The 25,198-nt window shown below is 42.9% G+C and overlaps 1 protein-coding gene and 1 pseudogene across 9 annotated transcripts in view; one reads left to right on the top strand and one right to left on the bottom strand.

The window, feature by feature from the left end:
* INTS6L (integrator complex subunit 6 like) overlaps window positions 1-14,146 on the bottom strand; it is a 58,255-nt gene extending 44,109 nt beyond the window's left edge. For 3 of the 9 annotated variants that reach the window (XM_058441528.1, XM_058441529.1, XM_032757687.2), the window contains exons 1-2: window positions 13,342-14,146; window positions 13,127-13,204 (exon numbers count right to left, since the gene is read on the bottom strand). In XM_058441528.1, the coding sequence (XP_058297511.1) occupies window positions 13,127-13,204; window positions 13,342-13,452 (189 nt within the window). In that variant the 5' untranslated portion in view covers window positions 13,453-14,146. The remainder of the gene's footprint in view (window positions 1-13,126; window positions 13,205-13,341) is intronic. The other 6 variants (XM_032757681.2, XM_032757684.2, XM_032757682.2 and 3 more) reach the window with 3 other exon arrangements.
* A 666-nt stretch (window positions 14,147-14,812) lies between these two features.
* The window catches only part of LOC116811198 (tRNA (guanine-N(7)-)-methyltransferase non-catalytic subunit WDR4-like), a 68,086-nt pseudogene continuing 57,700 nt past the window's right edge, over window positions 14,813-25,198 (top strand).

Here is a 25,198-nt window from a genome sequence, read left to right as displayed (position 1 = left end):
CATCTACCAATTTTCCTCCACAGGCTTCAGGAGATACTACCAACCAAGACTACATATATGAAATCTAGCTTACTTGCGTCTTCTACTTTTTAACAAAGATATTAAGAAATTGACCTCCCCTGATATATTGCAGAAATGTATTTAACAGTCTGTGGCCTGCTGCACTGATCTTCAGCAGACAGTTAAAGACTCACGTGATCACATATTTTAACGAAACTGGGCAAAGAAATGATTCACAGTTTGATTCCACTGACACATAGTTCACCATTTTGTTTTACTGACCTCTTTAAATTAATATCTAGTATGAAGTTCTTTAAGCATATAAACAATCATAAGGATCTAGAAAATTTTAAAAATATTTTTATGAAGTTTTCAATTATTACCCCAGGGAATTAGGATAAACTCATGAAGCAGCACACTTCTCAAAGTTTACTGGAAAACATGATAATATCAAAAGAAATCTGACCTTCACCAGTGGACAGTAACACGTAGAAACCAATAATTTTAGAAGCTTTTCTCCTCCCTCCAAAAGTCAATTGCACTGCTACTGAAGCAGAAACATCTTAGAACTTACTAAACTTGGTCATATTTAAATGTGAAAAGTTTCCTTTCCCAGTCTCAGACTATTTCAACTGCAGCTATCAACTAATATCTATTATCAGGAAAAAAAAAAACTGCTATTGTGCATATCACACATTCAGTTGGTTACATTTTGGCTCATTTATGGACAGATACACAAAATAGTAAAAATTTTTGGCCTTCGAAAAAACATACATGGACAAGAGTGAGACTAAGCCACCTAAGCATTGCAGAAAGTGTTGAACATACGAGATAGCAGAATGGCCATTTATTACGTTCTGAAGATTACACAGCACCTCTTTCCCCAGGACTAATTCTTTTAGGAAAAATTCTTCCATGAGAACACATGGGCACATGGGGGGAACCACACACACTGGGTGGGGCCTGTGAATGGGGGTAGGGGAAGGGAGAGCATCAGGAAGAATAGCTAATGGATGCTGGGCTTAACACCTAGGTAATGGGATGATCTATGCAGCAAACCACCATGGCACACGTTAACAAACCTGCACATTTTGCACATGTACCCTAGAACTTAAAATAAAAGTTAATGAAAATAAATAATTTCAAAAAAAAATTGTTATGAACTACTTTTTACGTGGTAAAATGCATTCATTGTTAAAAATCCCAACAAAATACAAAGTTAGTCTGTCTGTTCACCAAACCCTCACTCTCACTCTTCCAAAGTATTGATAGGACTCCGTCATGAACATTATTAAATTGTTTACAGCAAACAGAATTGACATCAATAAGATGGAGTGGTATTTACCAATGTAACCACTGTGTGTGATATAGCACATTAAACACATCCAGGACCTGTTTTCTAAAATTTAAAAGTTGTTTTTTTTTTTGAGGCAGGATCTCACTTTGTGGCACAGGCTGGAGTGCAGTGGTGTGAACATAGCTAACTTCAGTCTTGTAATCCTGGGCTCAAGTGATCTTCCCACCTCAGCCTCCTGAGAAGCTGGGACTGCAGGCATGTGCCACTATGCCAGGCTAATTTTTTTTTTAATTATTTTTTGTAGAGACAAGGTCTTGCCATGTTTCCTAGGCTGTCTCAAACTCCTGGGCTCAAGTGGTCCTCCCACCTCAGCCTCCCAAAGTGCTGGGATTACAGGTGTGAGCCACCACGTCCGGCCTAAAGTAATTTTTAAGTCACCCTGAATTCCAAGCCTCAATTATTCCACTTCCTGCCTTTCAGTTATACAACTCTCTCCTGTACTTTTTCGGAAGGAGCCCTAGAAATAATCTAGTCTAATCCCTTCATTTAACAGATGAGGAAACTGACACCATAAAAGGTTAAGTGACTTGCCTGGGGTCATGTGTGTAATTAGTAACAGACTCAGGTTAAGAACATGGATCTCTTGCCTTCCAGTCCAGCACTCTTGACAGAGCTACTGAAGTGACAATGATACAGTTTGCCATATTACATGACAGTAGATGGCATGATCTACTAGACTGGATGTACTATGTCCACTTTTTAGAATCTGATTTTATAAAAGTACCTAGCTATAGCCTAAATCTACTTCTAACACACAACTCAAAGGCATCACTATGAAAGGGAGTTTACAATGTTTACGCACCTACGTAAGCTATTAAGAAAAGTGGAGAGCTTTGCTCTGCATATCGTCAACATCCTCCTTCAAGAAATAAAACAGGAGGGGGTCTCCACTTTCCAATACCATGGCTATATTAAAGGCTAGATATTCTCCCTGGAATCCTATTGTCCACTGTCTAGTTAGGTGGGTTGTCTTTGGCAGAGACAAAAATTCAAAGAGGGACTGGCCCTTCTGATTAAACAGTAGTGCCTCCAGGCAACTTCAGGCCAATTTAAATCAAACCATTTTGGTCTAGAGTTCAGACTAATCAAACACTAAAGGTCATACTCCAGCTCCCACCCTCCTTCCTTCTGCAGCTTCTCATCATTATAACAGTATTTTAAAGCATGTTCTGTCATGTCCTCACCCTCAAGTCACACCCTTAATGGAATGCTTTCAGTTTACTTCCTCTCCTCCCCCAGGCCTTCAGCTCTCCTGGCTCTGTATCTCTTCTTCCTTTGGTTAACTGATGTTCTAAGGGCTGGCATCAGGAATGGGGAGATACACTCAGAAGGTAGAAGAGACAGTGCAGGGCTTCTGTGGGAAATGATGGGAAATAAGTTTTTACCGACACGTGGAACAGATACTAGAGAGCTCAGAATGGCAGCCTGGTGGGGAGGGTGATATGATAAAACCAACTTTTTTCGAAAGTTAGCAATTGATGTAAGTGGAGATAGGAATTTTGGAGGCACTTGGGAGTCCAGTTAGAAGGCTGGTACAGCGGTCAAAGCATAAAAACATGAGGACCTAAATTAAAGTGATGGCAACAGAAATTGAGTCAAAGGAACACATATAAGAGAAATTTCAAAGGGGTGGCAGATAGGCCAGAGAAGATGGAAGGCAAAAAGAAAAAACAAAGCTGAATAATGACAGAAGAGGTCTGACTGTGAGCTGACAGCAGGACAGACAGTCAGTGGAGATGTGTGGACATGTCCTGCAGTCAGTTGAGATGCCTGAGTGAGAAGCTGAAGATGGTGAAGCATCAATATGTGTCGGAATATTTGGAACCACGAATGAAGCAGGATACACTCCCCATGGGAAAGACTTTGGAAGATAGAGAAAGAATTATCAGAGAGAGGAGTGGAGAAACAGAATATAGGAAGTGATAAGTTTCTGGAAGAGAGAAGTAGTTAGTTTCAAATGTAGTCAAGGACAAAGAGGATGAATATTAGTAACTTTGCCCAAGTAGCTTGACAGTAAATCTTAAGACCTTAATAAATCATATTTAGTTTTCCTAACAGTTCTATTTTTCAGTTGCACAAACAAAAATGTTTCAAGACTTTTGTTCAATTGCATTCAAATGCTGTGTTTGGCTCCTGGTACTAAGTTCACTGAACTATTTGAGCTACAGGCCAGGATATAGATAATAAAAGAGCAACTGGCATTAATGAGTAGTATAACCAGGGGAAAATGGTTTAAGATATAGAATTCTACTTTTCCTATAAACATCTGGTACATCACCCAAAAGTCTTCATGCAACGTTTCTCTGGCTAAGACCCCACTGACTGACATCTCTACTTCTTCTATAAAATCTACTCTTGTACCCCAGGCCATCTAACTAGACAGGAGGGAAAAAAACCAGTGATCTGGCTATGACAGGTGTGTGCCTTGAGGAAAATGGGAGAAGTGGTTGAAATGAGGACCACACCAGCAGATAAGGCTCAGGCTGATACACAAAACTCTGCAAAGGCATGATGGTAATCCAGACCTTTTTAAAAACCATGTCTACCTCCTCCAGAGGCTGTGGATTAGAAAAAACAAATAGCTACTGTGGAGTACACTGAATATCTTTCTTTTCCTCATAAGAAAAGCATTTATCAGGAGACTGGTAAAGTGAAGAAGGCATATCAGTTTTTAGTGGCTATTATTAATAGATAGCCAAGGACTACCCTGCTGCTTTTACAAACCTACCGCTATTCCTATAGGGCCTCCTCAGACTAGGCCACCAGTTCACATCCTCCAGTCCTCAACTATCTCATACTCCATCAACTGAGAGTCTCAACAACTCTATATCTGTCACCAGTAGGGGCATAACTGTGGGACATCAAAGGCAAAAGTGTTTTACAAACATATGCACCACAATACTCACCCAGCGATAGTCGGAGAAATATTAGAAATAATAACACTAGCAGTAATAATTTTCATTAATTGAGTGCTTGCTACAATACCAAGCACTATTACATTAAAAGCAGCTATAAATAACAGCATGATAATTATGTTTAAAAAATGATGGCTCTAGGACATGCATCATAATGAGAAAATACCAGTGAGAAGTTATCAAAAGGAATGTTCTGTCACAATTGATAGGAGAAGTGAAGTGGTTAATCACTGAATAGACTAGAATAGAGACAGACCTGGGTTACTACTGGCTGTGTTACTTAACCTCTCTGGGCCCTGGTTCCCTTATCTATAAAAAGAGTATAATAATAGTACCTAGTAATACCAGTACATAGGCTGACTAGGAAGAGAAACTAAATAAACATTTTACATTCATTGGCACATTGCCCTGTACCTAAGCATTACTCAATAAATGTCAGCTGCTATTATTTGAAGGCTATTTCGTGATTGTTCATTATCACAAGGAAGCAAATATAAGTCAAATCATATCTGAAATACAGGGATATGCTATACAAGCTAGAAAACACCTTCGACTACAAGGGATTTAGGAGGATCCAAAATTAGGGCTATAAAGTGGTCCTACCTCTTATAGATGCTATTCATCAGCATATCTATAAATCCACCCAGCCTCAGAATTAGACATTGGTGCTTATTCCTTAAATGGGAGCCATTATAGTTACCAAAAAATAACAATTAATCACTCCTGTAACCTCCACTAGGAGGATTAAGTTTTGAGAAAGTTAACGACTGTCAGAAGTAAGAATCCTAGGAGCCCTCCAGTCATGTGGCCTCTCCCTCCTTTTAACGCCACTGATGACTTGCCATGGTATAAGACAAGCGCTCCGCTGGGGAACATCAAGAAAGCTTTCAAAAACAGCAGTGATACAAATTCCCCTTTGTTAAGTTTTACACTATGCCAAACTAGAGTATTTCTTCTTTATCCTACACTTCCTAAAGAATGCTGCTCCTGAGAATTCTTGGGCAAAGTAGCTATATAAATCTAACAAGGGATATGTTACATATTTCTAATAACACTGAAAGTATGAAACATTTAGCGCTACTGGTGAGCACATATTATAAACGGAATTCTGAATTACTGCAGTTACATCCATTCACATACATATTCCATTATACTTAGCCCACGAAAAGACTTCTAACCCAACCAGTTGGATCACCAACTGCATCCAAAAGACTAAGCAACCAAACTGGCTTTCAATACAAATAAGAATGGGATGCTTTCATATTTTGCCCCACGGGCAAGGATTATCAAGCCATCAACTCTGAACTGTATGATAACCTTTCATGCACAAATGAGTCTTTTATTGCGGTGGGGTGTTCATTTTAAACGGAACTTCCAGAGAAAGGATCCTCCTTCAGAAACAATTCCTAGGATATGAACATCATAAAATATCTTAAGAAAGAATATAGACAAACACTGCTGTCTAATAGAAATATACTGCAAGCCACATATGGAATTTCAAATTTTCAACTCACCACATTGAAAAAGCAAAAAGAAACAAGTTAGATTAATAATTTACTTAATATATCCAAAATACTTTATTTTACACTGTCTGTTGCAGCACCCACTGACAGACTAGCCACCTTTCATGTGCTCAATAACCGTACGTGGCTAAGTGGATGCTATGCTGAACCGTGTAAATGTAGCCAATCTATGAATAGGAGTAACTGGCATATGTGAAGAGCCACGCCTACCTCCACTGCCACCTCAGCCCCTCGCCCTCTCTGCTGGAGCCTTTACAGTGTCCCCACCCCTCATGGAACCATATTCCACACCAAGTTGTGAGGAAGAAGAGAGAAAGAATATGTTTTCAACAAATCAAGTTGGAAACCTAAACCCATTTCCCACTAGAAACAATGATAAACACAATAGGTCTATGGCTAACTGACATGAAGGGTTAAAAAGGTTCCTGGGAGGAAGGTCTGGGAACATAATCACCACTTCCAACATTGTATCCAGGAGATAATGTGTTCCAAGCTCCCAATACACAGTTACAAACGGAATGCCTGGGTCTCTCATTTACACTCTTTTGGTAAAAGGCAACTGGGAGGAGGCCATGTTTACAAAGAGTTTTTCATTTGAGGACTTAAATGAAACATGTAGTTTCCTTTCTTCACTGCCCTTCTCACTCCCATAAGGAGAGTCCTTCAATCCTACCCTTCTCTAGAAAACATATTTCTTCCTGAGATGTGGAACCACTGCCATATTTTTTCACTCTGTGAAAACTGAGAACCCTGTGTTCTAAATTATAATTATCTTCCCAAAGCAAAGGCAAACTGAAAAGAAAAAATATCTGCCCTTTCCTTACCTGTGCCCTGCCCTTCACCATCTCCCTACCCCCACCCCAATCCCAACCATAAGGCCAAAAGCTCTCAAGCAGCAGCAACGAAACTAGGCAATTTCAACTACAACTTATGGGTCTCCCTAGCCTTTTATTCTCCCCTCCCTTTAGCTCACTTAAAAGGTAATTATAACCAAACAAGCATATAGACAACAAGCTTTGTCCTATTTCTCTTCAACTCTACCAAAGAGCTCTGCATCCCAGAAGAAATGTACAAAATCTAGCTTACAAATTTCAAAGCCTTTCTGTGGTCCAGTCTTAACTAGTTATAGTCTTGAGACACACAAGATTCTCAGAGTCCTGTGCATCCTCCTCCCTCACCTCCAATTCTCTGGTTAAGAGTCCACTGCTCTTGACATTTCCCATATCCTAAGCCACCTTCTCTAGTCAGCTTTTTCCAGTGACTATCCTCAAGACCTTTAATGACTAGGACCATGTCTTTTACTATTCTGGTCCCTCCTGAAGCCAGATATTTTTGGTTTCACCTTAGGCCCCTATAACAGAGCCTGGTGCAGTGGAGATGCTCAAGAAGTATATGGTAAATGAATGCCTAGACTGCTGTAGTGTCAATCCACTGTTACACTTGTCTTTTGGAAACACCATTTTGATCATGTCACTACAATGGTGATAAAAGTCAGAACAGTAATTACATGCAGGGGAGAGACGGATTGCAGAAAGATGCAAGAGGCATTTTCCTGGTTGATGGAAATGTTATACATCTTGGCCTGGGATGGTGGTTACATGAATGTATAAATATAAAAATGCATCAAGTCATTAGGATTCATGTATTTTCTGTATATGAATTATACTTCGATAAAAAAGAAAAAAGAGAAATATATACACTTATCTTGTAAAAAATACAATAAGATTCTACCATATTATAAACTTGAACCTATATGAAAATGCTAGCTGTAATAAACATTAAATATATCAAATTGTTAATAGTGATTACTCGTTGGGGAAGAGTACCGAGAATGAGGTAAGCTTTGACATGAGGGAAATGAGTAGCTTTGACGCTTACATATTGCTTGAAACCTTTTTTCCATTTGTTGAGTACATATTAAAATCTAAACACCCCCTTAGGTACTAGGGATGCAAATACCTAGAAGTTCAAATATTTGCCCTTCAAGAGCTCACATTAGGGAAGTCCACATGAACACTAATAGTCCCCATATAACATGCTAAATGCTATATAGTTAAGGTGTGGACAACATGTTAAAGGATCACAGAGGAAGATGTTATACTGCTTGGAGTAGGGAAAAGGCAGACGGACAAAATGACTTTTGAAAACATAGAATAAAGAACTGAGGTATGTCAGGCCAACCAATGTGTCCCAGGCAGAGGGAATAACATTTACAATGGCACAGAAGCAACTGGCATAATGCGTTTGGAGAGGAGGACCTAATTTTTCATTGTGGGCCGAGACATGGTAAGATAGGGCCAGATCATGAACGGCCATGGAGGCCAGGCCAAGAAATTTACTTTTATTGGGAAACGTAATGGAGTGCCACTGAAGGACTTTTTTTTCATAGGGGAATGACTTTATTTTATTTAAAGAATGATGAATCTGAGGGCAATGAGGGGAAGGAATCAGCGGAGAGCAAGACTGGAAGCAGGGAGAACAACTGAGTGGCTGCTTGCAAATGAGAAATGATGAAGGTTGAAACGAGGAGCAAATAAGAATGAATGGATACTAGAGAGGTTGGGGATACACAACAGACAGACCTCCACAATTTTGTCAGGCATCTTCCCTAGTCATCTTACAGCTGGTAACTAGTCTGAAGATTGTATTGCCCAGAGGTCTAGTCTTCTACTGTTGACTCTCCCCTTTTCTTATTTCAAAATAATTATTGCTGCATGCCACAAATGGCCAGTAAAGGAAGGTGGATAAAAAAGCAAGATCGTGGGAGAGGCAATTCATTGTAAAAGTCAATGCACTGCCTGTGTGGCATTTTGAGTTTTAAAAGCATCTTTCATTGTCTAAGATTGCTCTCACAGGTCATGTTGCTACTATTTCACTGATAAGCTCTTCCACAGCTTCTTAACCACAATGAAAGGCTCCCGTAAAAGTCACTCCTTTTGCAAATAAGATCTATAAAATATATTCATGGGCATATGAAAAAGTTATGTCTTAGTTAAAATTCTAAAAAATGCCTGTAACACATATCATTTTAAAAGCTTAAATTACTTCCTAAATCTGTAAGACAAAATTTTGCTATTTTCTGATACATGTTGTCAAAGGCATGCAGACACCAGTAAGCAAAGCTAGCTACAGGATGGGAAAAGGCAACACTCAGGGAAAATTTTACTTTTTCAGCTGTATATCTTCAAATTACAGACTTAGGATATTTCTTTGAAACATTATCATTCCCTATTTATAAAAATCTTCTGGCCAGTATCTTATACATGTGTTTCAACTATTTCTAGAAAAGTAACTCCATTTTATGTTTAAAAAAATAATTTCCTTCAACAAAAAAGAAATAATTTTAAGTAGCTTCCAATATAGAACCATTTTGAATACCTTTGTTAATATATACCCTACTCTAATGGCTTACTTTCTTTCAAAGTAATAGTAGTGACAAGCCTACCTCTTCTATTCACTGAATAAAAGGAAATTATGATTCATAGCAAAACAAAACATACAAGACAGCAGAACCTCAGCCAAGACTAAAAACAACAATTATACCAAAAAATCCCAAAACATAGCACTTTTAAAAACCACATACTAGTTTTATAAGGATACATTAGATATTTTTAAATGTTAAACAGGGTTTCATGCTAGCTGTGTACACTGAAGATACCACGGTATAAAGGTGGGGTCAACACTTGTAACACTATGCATAAAACTTGTCTAGAAAGCAACATAACAGATGTAGCACATGATGCTTACATTTCATACGCTTTTTATATGGTACTTAAGTCAAACTTAATTCTATCCATGCAAACCGGGACTGCAAGTAACAGGTATGACTCATTTTAAAAGAGCACACAGCTATATAGTAAGGAGTATGCAGTAAAAAGTTCCGAAGTCTTTAGTGAAATACTATATTCACATATTCAACAGTATACGTTAGTGAAAATGTTCAGTCACAGTTAACTTTTCACAAGATTTATTGTCGGATCTTGTAAGTGGATATACTGGGAAGAGTTGCATGCCTATTAAGAAAAAAATCTTCCAACCAAATGCACAACTCGTGTCTGTTATAACACCAATAGAAACAAACCTTCAAGTAGAAAATAAAGTTCATTTTACAGTGTTTAGACTTGGATACAACCAAGACCTAAGAAATAAGCAGTTACTGTGAAAAAAGAAAAACAATGGCACTCAAACCTTAGAGAAATAAAAAAAAATACACTCATACTCTGCAAAAGTATAAGCTACCAATAAAATCCTAGCCAACATCACTTTGCTGAAAAGACCTCAGACTCCTAATGAGAGTGAAGTTTTTAAGTAGGAACTAAGGTGCCCGCTGACAATCAAAGAAAGACCTATTTGATAATCAGTGTGACAGAAAACAGACATTTATGGCTCCCAGCTATTAGCAAGTGAAAGACTAGACTAAATTTTAAGAAAAAAAAATCACCAGATGTTCTAAAATTTCAGACCTTCCAAGCTGGTTAGATACTAAAAGCAAAAGAACAAATAGTTACCACATGCTGAGAGGAGGGTTGGAGGCAGGCTGGCAGGAGAGGGATTGAAAAGAGACTCAGAAAAAGAAAATGCTACCAAAATATGGCATATTATTAATTCAGCTATAGAGAGCAAAATGACAAGAACATCATTAAGATCATTAACCTTTTCCTAGAATATGTAGTTATCACCTAAGAGTAAAATGAAAAACTTTGGAAAGATAGGCTAAGAGGAAGATAACCAACGATTAATAATTAAACATATTACAAAAAGTATCTTCCCATATATCTGACCTACATAAGGAAAAAAAATCGAACTCAACTTGGAAACGTGCTTTTTGCTTTAGGAAAAAAATGTAGTATGTAAGATGGCAGGATAAAAAGAGCTATCTGATGAAATTTCCACTAAAAACAAAATCCAACTTTTCCTGTCCGTTCTATAGAACTATCTGGAGCCTTTAAAATAGCATGGATAAATTACACAGCCATTAAAAATTTTAAGTATGAAGGCTATGTGGCGACCTGGAATAATTCATGGGATAAAAATCGGTGGAAAAAGCAGAATACAAAGTAATATGTGCACTGTAATCACAATGCTAGGTTAAAAGATGTAATGATGGTTGTTAAGAATGAGGTTTATTTCCTTTCCCAACTTTCTGTAAATACTGTTTTGATAAGTTTTACAGATGAAAAACTATATTTAAACAATCCTTCTTGGCATATGGAAAAATGATAAATAAATTCCTTTTTTTTTTTTCTTTTGACGACAGAGTTTCACTTTCTTGCCCAGGCTGGAGTGCAGTGGCATGGTCTTGGCTCACTGCAACCTCCAACTCCCGGGTTCAAGCAATTCTCACGCCTCAGCCTCCCGCGTAGCTGGGATTACAGGCGCCCGCCACCACATCCGGCCGAATTTTTTTTTTTTTTTTTTTTTTTTTTTTTTTATTTTAGTAAATACGGGGTTTCACCATGTTGCCCAGGCTGGTCTCAAACTCCTGAGCTCAGGCAATCCGCCCATCTTGACCTCCCAAAGTGCTAGGATTACAGGCCTGAGCCACCGCACCTGGCCAATAAGTTGCTCCTTTAAGGAAAAGAAGGCACACTGCGTTGTGGTTTATCTTTTTTACTCCTTCGAATTAAGGAGCATGTCTTCAAATGGCCACACTACAAATGGTCGGTTCTTATCTATACTAGTAGTTGAAGAGTGTAGACATTCAGACCTAGGATGTATAAACATCTCCTTTTCTATGTGGAAAAAAATGATCACATCCTTTTGGGAAAACTGACATTTTTAAAAAGCTTACGGCATTTTGAAAGATGTCTACTTGTTCCACTTTTCTAAATGGATAGAATCACAAACTGAAAACAAAGTATCGAAAAAAGAACAGTTTTATGGGGAACCTACTAATTAAACTGTTAACCGAAGCTACGAGTTACAAAATTAGTTTCTCTTTGGTTTCCTTATGCTTGAAGGAACACTCTTTGGCCAGCTATTCAGGTTGGTAGGTTCCATTCATTAAAACACCTCACTCTACAGAAACGGATCACAACACATCCAGACTGCGTCTCCCTAGCACTATTACGATTATTCTCAGGAAAAAAGAAAAAGCCTAACAAAAGACGTCAAGGATTGTGGTAGTATTTTTAAAATTTCAATATGCAAGCAGGACTCTTATGCAGGTTGATTTAACAGTTTAAATTCCATTTTATCTGGCCACTGCAGGCAAAGCAGCAGTTCTTTATCTCCTCACCATAGGAATATAAATTACCCCACAGAGACCGTCCTCCCTACTTTTCTCCTGTAGGTCAGAATCAAATCATCGAACTTGACTATTACAAATGCTCACATTTGAGCCCTCCCCTTCCTTTCTTTCTTGTCCCTGGATTAATTCCTACGTGGCTAGCACAAACCTAATTTATGATGTAAATAGGTAAAGCGGGTCCCTAAAAAGCTCTGCCCCTGTGGGTTCGCACTCGGCACGTCCCCCTCCGTGTCGTTGCTTCGCTGGAGTTTCCAATGAAACAGTAACAGTAGCTAAGGTAACTGAGAGCGGGGCTGAACCTGGCCAATTCCGGAGCAGAAACGCAAAGACTTTCTCCGGGTCTGGGGGTGGGGAGACTGGCGTCGCGGCCAGATTTCCGATTGGGCGGGGGTGGTGAGAGGCCAACGAGTGCAAAGGCGGTTGTCTGGTCTTTGAAGGCCGGCGGCTGGCTCTGCCACGCTCTCAGCAGGAAGGGGAGGGGACCGGGAGGAAGAGGGGGAGAGGGAGGAGATGCAGCGAAGAGCCCAAGGAGGGGGAGGAAGACCGGGGGAGGAAGGAGGGGCCAGAGGAGGAGCCCAGGCTCCGGGAAAGCCCGCGCGCCCGGCCGGCAGGACCTCGGGGCGGAGTCGCAGGCTCCGCCCGGCCCCCCGGCCTCGGCCGCACCCTCGCGCGGTGCGCCTCGAAGGGGCGGGCCTGCCTCGCAGCCTCCCTCCGGGTTTCGGGCCCTCCTTCCCCGCTCCTCCCTCCCCTCCCTCCTTTCCATCTCAGCAGCGCCCTCAGTCTCCCTCTCGCAGGCTCATACAAAAGCAAAATGTCCGCCATGTTCCGAGGCGGCTGCGGTTGTCGCGCCACGAGCTCGGCCCTCCTGCGGTTTCTCCTCGGGGCTGCTCCTCCCCGGTCCCCTCTCCCCGACCCCAGGCGCGACAGCTACTCTGAAGCCGCCGACGGCACCACTCCGCCCGCCCTCTGCGCCCCCCCCGCCGGGCGACGCAGGACCGCCTCGGGCGGGGGCAGGGGGGTAAGCAGCCCCTGCCGACTTGCTCCCGCTTCCCGCCTGTCCCCCCACCCGTAGCCCCTTTACCTTGATGCAGTACGGGGGTTCGTCGTAGGTGACCAGCATGTACCTGTCTCCGCGGCTGGCCGGGTCCCGGGCGCGCAGCTGCGGAGCAAGGGATGACGGAGGGGGTCGCGTAGGAAAGGAGGGGGGAGGGCGATACAAACGTTACAGAAGCACCTCAATCCACACCCTGAAATCCCTCGGGAGCTCTCCCTATCTCTCCCCTCCCCTCCCTTTACCTTCAAGAATAACTCCACAGCGCCTTTGGCAATGTCCAAATAGGAGGTGCCCAGGTCAGTGCGCTGGTTCATAGAGGCGGACGTGTCTATGAGGAACAGCAGGATGGGCATCTTCCCCCGCACTCCTGCCTGCGCTCCCCACTCTCCCGGCCCTCTTGTCCTCACTGCCGCGTACGGCGACCTGAACCCTCAACTCTCGCAGAGCCGGGGGGCAAGGAGCAAGAGGAAGAGGGGGAGACGGGACGGGACGGATGGGACCGCTCCTGGCCTCCTCTTTCTGCAGCCCCACCTCCTCTCCCTCCAAGGGAACTTGAAAGTGTGAGCGTGTGTAGCCCTGGGGGCCCTCCCCCTTCCTCTCTTCTGCTGCCACCACTACTGCCGCTGCCAGGACTACTGCCTAAGCATCCGTCCGCGCTCACTAGAGCGCTCGCCCCAGACTGAGCGCCGTCTCTGTTCACTGACAACTTCTGTCTGCTCACCTACCATCGGCACCATGTGACCAGAACCCATGCCATTGGCTGCCAATTATGTGGTATTTGCATATTCATTAGATGACAGGACTGGGGGAGGGACTTGGGCGAACCCTGGGAGTTGAAGTTTGAACCCAGGCAGAGGATAAGGGGAAGTGTTACGGACCCTCGTTAGGATTCTCCTTTAAAGGACTTGGAAGCAGTTCGAATGATTAGTTCGGATGGTTTAGATGGATTTTTCTGTCGCTCTTCAAAGATGGTGATTCGAAAAGAAGAGTGAATTTGAGCAACAGTTGTACAGAAGTACAGAAGCAGATGCTTGGACAGTTTGCACAGAAAATTCTTTGCTAACTGCAATCGATCAATCCTGCCAGTGGCGAAGACGAAAATATTTCAGAAGCAGCAAACTTCTTTCCTGGCAGGACGTACTCACATTCCTTTAGATCCCTCCCCCGTCTTGATCAGTATTTGTGAGTTGGTTGCTGGCCTTGCATTCCACATATATCTACTTAGAAAGGGAACTAAAGCTTAAACACAGTTACAGTTACCTAAACTGGCCTTTTGTATGCACAAGCTTCTTCAGTTTCACTAAGCTCTTTGAAACATTGGCCTGCCTGCAATAATTCCACCACTGTTCCCTCTGCGCAGCCTTTACACATGGAGGTTTGCAAACCTAGATTGTGGTTCAACTCACTCACTTATTTATTTATTTATTTATTTTTATAAATAAATAAAGAGGATCTCGCTTGATCGCCCAGGCTGGAGTGCAGTGGCCCCATCATAGCTGCCTGCAGCTTCCAGCTCCTGGGCTTAAGCGATCCTCCCATCTCAGCCTCCCAAGTAGCTGGGACCACAGGGGCAGGCTCCCAACTCACATTTATTGCCTATGAAGAGCCAGGCACCCAAGGTAGCCTTGTTTAATCTTTGAATTAATTATGGCAGATGGCATTGTATTCCATTTTCAGTAGAGGAAAATTCAGCTCCCTGAGGTTAGGGTAACAATGACGGATACTCTGAAGTCTGGCTCTGTGAAGAGACTCAGTAAGTGGCCAACCACTTGACTGACTACTTCATATGACACAATTTTAAAATTTGGACTTGTGTATTCCTGGCAATTACTATGCACAGTGTGGAATCCAGGGCTTCAATGAGTTTGCGATTTCATTCAGGAGAGATGATGACACATATGTACATAATATTTTATATATTTTGGCCGGGTGCGGTGGCTCATGCCTGTAATTCCAGCACTTTGGGAGGCCGAGGTGGGTGGATCATTTGAGGGCAGGAGTTTGAGACCAGCCTGGCCAACATGGTGAAACCCCCGTCTCTACTAAAAATACAAAAATTAGCCGGGCATGGTAGCAGGTGCCTGTAGTCCCAGCTACTTGGGAGGCTGAGGCAGGAGAATCACTTAAACCCAGGAGACGGAGGTTGTAGTGAACTGAGATCACACCACTGCACTCCAGCCTGGGCAACAGAATGAGATAACATCTCAAAAAAATATATAAAATATATTTTATGTACACTCTCTCTATATATATGTATGTTCTGTGTATATGTTTTATATATTATATATGCACATTCAATAACATTCTCAGAGAAATACGATTTTAAAAGAAATCATATGGCAGTATATAATCAGGGACAAACAAGGATGCAAATTAAAAAGTGCTACGGAAACAATGGTCCAGTGGTCTAGAAATTCATAGGATTTCATGAACAAGGCACAAAGAGGGAAGAGAGGGAATCTGGGTTGGAAGGAGTGGTATGAACAAAAATTCAGCCAAACATAGTACTATGTATGGTGCATTTCAGGCCATTCTGGTGGAATGTAGGGAATTAATAAAGAAATAAGGATGAAAAAGATACTAGAAGCCCCCATTTCCATTCCGATACAAATGTCAATGTAGAAGGGCAATGCCTACATGAGCTAGGGTACAAAAAATATAGGACTGTTGGGGGCAGTGTGTTAGTTTTCTACTGCTGTGTAATAAATTATCACAAATTTAGTGGCTTAAAACAACACAAGCATTTACTATCTCACAGTTTCCATGAGTCAGAGGTCTAAGTTTACCTGGGTTTTCTACTTAGTTTCATAAGTCTGCAGTCAACGCGTCAGCCAGGCTGTTTTCATCTGGAGGTTCAGCTGGGAAACAATTGGCTTCCAGGCTCATTCAGAGTTCTAGCAGAATTCATTTCCTTGGGGCTGTTGCTGGTGACCAGAGGCCACCTTCAGGTCCACCTTCTGTTGCAGATCTCTGCCATATGGCTTTCTCCACTGGCTGTTCACAACATAGCTGCTACTTCAGGGCCAGCAGAGAAATCTCTTACTCCAAGATGGAGCCCTATGTAATGTAGATAATCTTGACTAGAAGAAAGTCACAGGTCCCACCCACACTCAAGGAAAGAATATTATACAGGATGTAACACCAAGGATTGGAGATCATGGGGCCACCTAAGAATTCTGCCTAATATTAGATAGGGATGGGATTATTAAGATGGGGATGTGATTATTTCCTGGAAACAAACTTTGCCTAGTTCACAGTTTTTGTGAGATGGAGTCTTGCTCTGTCGCTCAGACTGCAGTACAGTGGCGTGATCTCAGCTCACTGCAACCTCTGCCTCCCAGCTTAAAGCGATTCTCCTGCCTCAGCCTCCTGAGTAGCTGGTACTAGAGGCATGTGCTACCATGCTCAGCTAATTTTTGTATTTTGAGTAGAGATGGAGTTTCACCATGTTGGCCAGGCTGGTCTCAAACTCCTGACTTCAAGTGATCCACCTGCCTTGGCCTCCCAAATTGCTGGGTTTACAGGTGTGAGCCACTGTGCCTAGCCTGTTAAAGTCAATTTTGAGTAATACTGTACAAACTTTCAGCCCACCAAATAAACGCATTGGGTTGACTTGTTGCTTAGACTAGCCTTTGGTTGAAGAATCACAGGATTTCCTATGAGGAGTTTATATTTTATTTTGTGAATATCTATATGTGTATGTGTGTATGAGAGAGGAGAATAAGGACTGCTGAGCCATGATATACCCCAGTTTACAAATGGTATTTTAAGATGACATTAGAAAGTCTCCTTTATACTTTCCTCCCAACTTTTCTTTTCTTTTTTTTTTTTTTTTTTTTGAGACGGAGTCTCGCTCTGTCGCCCAGGCTGGAGTGCAGTGGCGCAATCTCGGCTCACTGCAAGCTCCGCCTCCCGGGTTCATGCCATTCTCCTGCCTCAGCCTCCCGAGTAGCTGGGACTACAGGCGCCCACCACCACGCCCGGCTAATTTTTTGTATTTTTAGTAGAGACGGGGTTTCACTGTGTTAGCCAGGATGATCTCGATCTCCTGACCTCGTGATCCGCCCGCCTTGGCCTCCCAAAGTGCTGGGATTACAGGCGTGAGCCACCGCGCCCGGCAACCTCCCAACTTTTCAATGAGTGTGCCTTACTTTTATAATCAGAAAAGGGGCTATGTTAAAAATTATATTAAAAGAATTGTAAAAAGTTCTTCCAACGTCAATATTACTGAGACGATTTTCAAAAACAACTTACCAGCATTAGTGAAACACAAATAGTCTCAGTCACACAATGCTCCTGTGGTCAAGGATATGCATGGACCTATAGAGTGACCTTCTAAGGACAAGATATTCTCCCCATGCAGGTGAATGTCTTTTAATGTATTTTTTTTTCTAACAAGACATGTTATTGATTCTTTCTGGCATAAATGCAAATGGAATCGAAATGATGTAAACATAGAATTGAAAAATATTTGTGTCTCAGTATAAACTACAAAAATGGCAATATACAAAAAAAAAAAAACACCATGTAACGGATTTATGGGCTTATTCAGATTAAACCAAACCCCAAGCTGTCACCAAGAACCTTCTCTTCATCACTTCCTGGAGGAAAGTAAGCTCTATATTATGCTAGAAAGTGTGTGGACTTCTCCACTGTGTTTCTTTGGCATACATCAACACTAAACCATACAAAGCCCTTTCTACATCTTTCTCTGCTACAGAACATCAGCCTCTTCGTGTTATAGGTTACTTCTGCTGTGGGTTTGTTTCTTGTACTAGAATGTAAACTCCTTGAGAGCAGCTAGATCCTATAACCAATGCCTGGTGCGAAGTACTTGCTCCATAAATGGTTATTGAAAGAAATTGTCAAATGTGCTGTGGTTTTCATTCTTTCATCGTCTTTCCAGGTGCTTGGGGTATTATCCTGTAGCTCCCTTCCTAGGGTTACCCAGCCCTCCTGTGTTGCCCCCTGCCTGCCATCTTTCATGGGAGCAGGGTGGTAGACCCAGCTCCCTTGTCCCTGTGGATCCAGGGCCATTTGGATTTGGGCTCCAGGAGGCCCCTTCAGGCCAAGGCATTGAACTGACAGTCCTTACTGCTTACCCAGAACCCTGGCAACTTCCCTTTTGTTCTACTCATGCTTCCTTATGAAATGGCTCTTTCTGGGGCCACTGCTCACTGTTTGTCTCCTTCAGTCAAATCCTCTTTCCAACTGCTCCCAGATTTCAGGCTCTATGGCCTGCATTAACCATCCTGTCTTCTTTTTGATTTTCTCACTTTTTTTGAACTTGTGAGCTCTTGAAAAGAGTTTCCTCTTTCCTCTTCAAGTCCTTGCTCTTCATATACTGCTCTCCTGGCCTTCATTCTCTTCACACAAGTGTTCACAGACTTTGCCCCATGTTTACATTTTATGTTGTGGTGTTGTCCACCACCGTACAGCTGATGCTTTGTTTTGGTGACAGTCAGTTTGATTTTTCACTCTCCCAAGTTTTGTCACCTCTTGTCTTTAAGCAGTCCCTAATCACTATATTTTTATTTTTATTTTTGAGACAGGGTCATACTCTTGTCACCCAGGCTGGAGTACAGTGGTGTGATCACAACTCACTAGAGCCTAAACCTCCCTGGCTCAAGTGATCCTCCCACCTCAGCCTCCTGAGTAGTTGGGACTACAAGTGCTTGCCACCATACCTGGCTAATGTTTAATTTTTTTTATAGAGATGGGGTCTCACTATGTTGCCCAGGCTGGTCTTGAACTCCTGGATGCAGCCAATCATCCCAACTCAGCCTCCCAAAGTGCTGGGATTATAGACATAAGCCACCAGGCCCGGCCCTAATTACTACATCTTGACAAAAAGACCTTACTTAACCTGGTTACTACCCCCTCCCAAAGCCCACCTTTCATGGTTTAGAGAGGAGTAAAATCTCCCTGTCTGGTTTCTCCACCACCCTCTGTCTCCTCAAGCCCATGCAATCTGGTTTCTTTCCCTGCACTCCATGGAAACTGCCCAGAGGTCCCCAATGGCCTACTTCTGGCCAAGTCCAATGGTGTGTTCTGTATTTCCTTTGTTGATTGCAGAGCTACTTGTTACACGCCTTCCCGAGCTCCTACTCCCAACTACCTTGTTTTTCATCTCCTGCAATTTCACCTGGGGTCTTCCTACACCTTGGACCATTTGTTTCCACCTTCACTGACCCTTAAACTTAATCTTTGTCTCACTCCATGGCTACCTCCTTTCCTCTCACTGTCTCCACAAAGGACTGTGTTATTTCCACAATCTTTGTCATTCTTTCTTTCTTTCTTTTATTCAAATACTTCTTGGGTGGACTTCTATATGACGGGCAATGAGTATGCATGTGGGAAAAAGGGAAACAGCATATTGTAGTGGTTAAGAGCTTGGATTTGGGGGTTCAAATTCCAGCGCTGCCATTTACCAGCTATGTGACCTGGGACAAGTTTACTTAACCTCTTTCTGCCTCAGGTTCATCATCGGTATAATGGTAATAATAATAATAATATTTATTTGGATTGTAATAATGATTAAATGAATGAATACTTATTCTTTTACTTATTTTTTTGTAGAGACATGGTCTTGCTATGTTGCCCAGGCTGGTCTCAAACTCCTAGGCTCAACCATTCCTCCCGCTTCAGCCTCCCAAATGTTGGGATTACAGGTGTGAGCCACCGTGCCCAGCCTATGAAGAGCTTAGAGAAATGCTAAGCACAGAGTAAGCTCTATTTGTGTTAAATAAAAGAAAGAATAGATATAGTTCTGGCCCTTGTAGAGCTTACATTCTAGTGGGGAAAATAGTCAAAAGAATAGATGTGATACTATATTGAGTGCTATAAGAGAGGAAATACAGGGTGTTATGGAAGCACCAAGAAGGAAAGTATATTCTAGAGGGGGTGGATATGTCAGGGGGGCATACAGAGAAGTTTCTTATAGAATCTGACTTTGCTTAGGAATTAGCCTGGTGAAGGAAGCTGGTGGGGGGTGAGGAATAACACAGGGAAGGAGGAAGAGTGTCCCAGGCAGGAAACGGAGATGTGGATGAGATGGTGAGAGAGACTGACAGAGACCCCTTGGAAAAAAAGGAAAGTTCTCTATGACTATAATGCAGAGGAGCTGGAGTAGGGGAATAGGAAGAGGGGAGAAATGGATAGAAATGAGTTTGAAGAGGTGAGCCGGAGCCAGATCATGCAGGGCCTAGTGAGCCCTGTAAGGAGTTAAATTTTATTGTGGAGACAACAAGGAACCATTGAATGATTCTCAACAGATCAGGTTTTGGTGATATCATTCTATCCTCGGCACAGAGAATGGGTTAGATGAGGACAAAAATGGAATCCAGAAGACAAGTGAGGAGTCTATTTCTGTAATTTAGGTGGGCTGAATTGTAGTGGTGACAAGAGGGTGGAGAGAAGTGTATGGGTGCCAGGTACATTTAGACGGTAAGGTAGTCAGGTCCTAGCCATTGACTGAACATGGGGTGTAGGGAAAGGGAGTAGTCAAGGGTGACCAGCATTCCAGCTTGGGCGATAGGGAAATTGTGGGGCTACTCACTGAGACAGAAGACAAAAGAAGAGATGCATTTTGGGGGCAGGTGGAGGCTATTCAACAATTATTTTTTAAGCAATGCCAGGCATTGTTCCAAGATCTAGATACATAGGCCAAGATTCCCTGTCTTGGCGCATCTATAATAAATAAACAAGTAAATATCTAGTATGTCAGGTGGTGATAACTACCATGGAAGAAATAAAGTCAGGTAAAAAGTTAATCTTTGTGCAGGGGGCAAGGTGAGTTTGACTTGTCTGTGGGCCACCAATGTAAAAATTACTAGGAAGTCGGCCGGGCGCGGTGGCTCACGCTTGTAATCCCAGCACTTTGGGAGGCCGAGGCGGGCGGATCACGAGGTCAGGAGATCGAGACCACGGTGAAACCCCGTCTCTACTAAAAAAATACAAAAAATTAGCCGGGCGCGGTGGCGGGCGCCTGTAGTCCCAGCTACTCGGAGAGGCTGAGGCAGGAGAATGGCGTGAACCCGGGAGGCGGAGCTTGCAGTGAGCCGAGATTGCGCCACTGCACTCCAGCCTGGGTGACAGAGCGAGACTCCGTCTCAAAAAAAAAAAAAAATTACTAGGAAGCAAGCTGGCTGAGTAAAGTATAAAAATAAGCCTTGAAGAAGGGAGAAGCTTCCCAGACAGATTTTGGGAGAATACACTACAGTTGTGAGTGCTTCTTTTTTTAAGCACTAACTATGTACAAGGCAAAGGCCTTGGCACTTTGCGCATTTTATCTCAAGGCATCAATCTTGTGAGGTAGGGCCTACTATTTTTCCCAGGTGAAGGTGAGGAAACTGAGGTCCCTCCACTGGTCAGCTCCCTGACCCCCGAGCCCAAGCTCCTTTTCTCCACTCTGCAGGAACAATACCAGAACAAGAGGGTATGTGCTGGGTGTCTAAGAGCCCAGAAACACATTAGAAGAAGCCCAGCATGGAACCAGCTCACTGGCAGAGAAGCACAGAAAACCCGGGCACTGCCCTGCAGGAGAGCAGGATGCAGAGGGGCCAGAGAGAGGATGGTGGGAGTGAGTCATCCAGGCATGAAGACTGGGCTCCCTCAGCCCTCAAAAGACTGGCCTTGGATAACCCATCTTGTAGGACTGTATGAGACCTGAATTTGCTGTGATCTGCCTACGGACACTTGTTCTACCCATGCTCAGGAAATCCCCTTTCTGAAACCTGATGAGAGAAGGGCTGGTGAGCGGTGAGGGGTGATGGTAATGTTGGGGTGCCCAGAGAGCTGAGGTGAGATCCAGACATCTGTTGATCAAGGGCAGCCAAATGCCTAGCACAATCCTTCTTAGTGGCTCCCTTCTGCCCAGGACCCAGGCACAGCAAGTTATATGGACATTGATAGACTTAGTTACTCCGAGAGGTGGTGTAGGCTAAAAATAAAAATAGCTGGTGATGAAAGTTGGCCCAGGGCAGCCCGCACAAAGCTCCCCAGCGAGTCTTGCCACTTGGGTAACTTCCTCTCACAAGTCAGGGTGTTGGAGCCTCTGGGCTGAGGCCCTGGAATCTTGGTCTTTCCCCTTCACATTTTCTGTGGTGTTCTCCTCATACCTCACCACCCTGAAGCCACTGCCCATGCCTCCTGTGGAACTCACAGGCAAGAGGGCAATTATTCTGTGTGTGGAACACCAGGGATGTACACAGTGCACAGAGAGTGAATTCTAAGCGTGGTGATGGGGAGGACCTTGCCACAGCCAGCTTCAGCCTCTCTTGCCTCCAGAAAACTAGATGCTTCTGTCTCTTTCCTCCTCCACATCCACAGACCATCAAGTACTGTTGAATTTCTACCTTCTATATCACTTAAATTCATCCCCTCACTGCTTTTCTCCTGGCTGGGTTCTTTGCATCTTATTTAGTCCATAGTACTAACATGCCTTTAGTTTCCCTTTTAACTTCTGGGGAGGATTAGTATTGTGAAAAATCCTTAAATAGCTTCTATACCAAGACATTTCCACTGACAAAAAAGAAAGATTTTGATTCTTGCTAAAGCATAAGTTTCATCATTCTTCCCTCTTCTCCTTAAGGCTATGTTTTCTAAATGACAGCATTTAAACTATGTTTGAACATGTCCTTTATTTTATTTTATTTTATTTTATTTTAACTTTTATTTTAGGTTTGGGAGTACATGTGAAGGTTTGTTATATAGGCAAACTCATGTCACGGGAAGGTGCTGGATTAGGCCTAGGATCTAATGGTTATTTTTTCTGCTCCTCTCCCTCCTCCCACCCTCCACCTTCAAGTAGGCCCCACTGTCTGTTGTTCCGTTTTTTGTAAACATGTCCTGTAAAACGTAACAATAGTAGAATCATATTTTTACTTAGGTGTAGTGAGAAGCGCCATACCTAGCTTATTTGTCATAAATAACTTAATTTTCCCAATTTTGCCTGTTTCCCTTCTACCAAATGGAGAATGAAGAACTATTGATAGCAGAGCTGGCTGGCCTTGTAGGGCCACAGAAATCACTTACTTAGTGTTCAGTTCATCAGATATTTATTTAGGCCTGCTCTACTTGACATTTTGCTAAATGCCTGGGGTGAAAAGATAAACAGGACATGGCTTCTGCCTTGATGAGCTTCTATTCCACTGGGGAAGGCCAGAATAGAAACCAATATTTTCAATACAATGTGGGAAACGCACAAGGTTCTATGTGAGCACAGAAGGGTAGGACTTAGCCAGTCATCAGGGAAAGCCTCCTGGAGGAGGTAGTATCTGAACTTGACCTGAAAGGAAGAATTCGTGATGAAAAAGAGAGGCAGTTGAGGCCGGGTGTGGTGGCTCACACCTGTAATCCCAGCACTTTGAGAGGCCAAGGTGGGTGGATCACTTGAGGTCAGGAATTCGAGACCAGCCTGGGCAACATGGCAAAACCTTGTCTGTATGAAAAATACAAAAATTAGCAGGGTGTGGAGGCAGGAGAATCACTTGAACCCGGGAGGCAGAGGCTGCAGCGAACTGAGATCATGCCACTGCCCTCCAGCCTTGGTGACAGAGTGAGACTTGGTCTCAAAAAAATGACAAAAAAAAAAAAAAAAGAAAGAAAAAGAGAAGCAGTTGTCTCCCAAAATAAAGGGACTAGTAGGAGCCAGGGTCTGAGGCCTTGAAACAGATTAATACGTGTGGTAGCCCCAACTAGTGGTCTGCTCAGGTGCTCTTTATTGGCCAGTGCACCCATCCCACAGCTGCTGTGAATGTCGGCTGCCCCCTCCCCTTCTCTGGAAAGTTCTCCTCAGGAATGGGAGCCTCTTTGGCACCAAGTCACATCCCCCGCCGCCGTCCCCCGCAACCTGCAGCCAATGACTGCCTAACAAAGATGGGATCATTTAAAGTATGTGGGAGGATGAGCGTAGATGATATGCAAATACTGCCATTTTATATAAGATGGGATCATCTTTGTGGTGTCATTCATGATTCCCAGATTTGGGGAAGCAGCCGAACCCCCTCTCTAAGTGAGTCCACATTCTTGCTTAGGTTCCTCCCCTGCCCTGTCCTGCTTCCCTCACCCACTTCTTCCTGAAACTCTCCTGTAGTAAATTACAAGGACCTGAATCCCTGCTTCTAGAGAACCTGACCTCAAATAGTATGTTCAAAGAACTCCTAGATATTTGGCATACCTTGTACTTAAGGTGTGAGTTAAGGAATAGTTGGAAGATGAAACCCAAGAATTCAGCAAAAAGCCAGATCATAGAGGACTGTGTATGCCATATTAAAGACTTTTTGAGTCTTTTTAATTTTTATATTGAGCCTTTTAAAGATTAAAGCACCCTTCCTCAAATCATGGTCCCCCCTTAACAATGTAGCTTCCGCACCTTTAGTGAGTTATTTATTTAGGTTAAGGCATTGTGGGCTGCTGGGTTCCTTAGCCAAATGCCTATCTTTCTCAAAGTGATAACTCATTAAGCCATGAATAGTCGAATTCACCTTAAAGTACGATGCAGTGTGACAGATTCATTTTTAAAAGATGGCCATACCTATACATTTATCCCACCCCACATGCCCTTACAATGTAACGTGACTAACACTCTTCCCACTGGGAGGTGGGGGTCTGTGTTTCCCACTCTTAAATGTGGGGAAAGGGGCTTATAACCACACTGGCCCATGGTGTACAGCGGTGGCAATGCTGCGTGATGTCCAAGGCAAGCTTCTAAAAGGAAATATGGCTTCCACCTGGATCTCTTTCTCTCTCTCTCTCTCTCTGTCAGGATGCTCTCCTTTGGAACACAGCTACTATGTTGTGAGGAAGCCAGACCACATGAAGAGGCTCCATGTTGATGTTCTGGCTGACAGTCCCAGCTAGGCCCCTAGCTGACACCTGTCACCAGCCTGACCTCAGTTGTGAGATAAGGTGAGTGAAAGAGCCATCAGATGATTTCCAGCTCTCAGCTTTTGGATCTTCCAGCTGAGGACACAGACATCATGAAACAGAAACAACTTTTCCTTGCTGAGCCTAAGTCTGCATTCCTGATCTACAGAAGCCATATAAATAATAGATGATTATTGGTGTTTTTTTTTTTTTTTTTTTTTTTTTTTTTTT

The sequence above is a fragment of the Hylobates moloch genome, unplaced genomic scaffold (assembly GCF_009828535.3).
Source record: "Hylobates moloch isolate HMO894 unplaced genomic scaffold, HMol_V3 SCAFFOLD_7, whole genome shotgun sequence".
Lineage (NCBI taxonomy): Eukaryota > Metazoa > Chordata > Mammalia > Primates > Hylobatidae > Hylobates > Hylobates moloch.
Note: the sequence above shows the minus strand (reverse complement) of the source record. Positions and strands in the feature narration are given on the sequence as shown.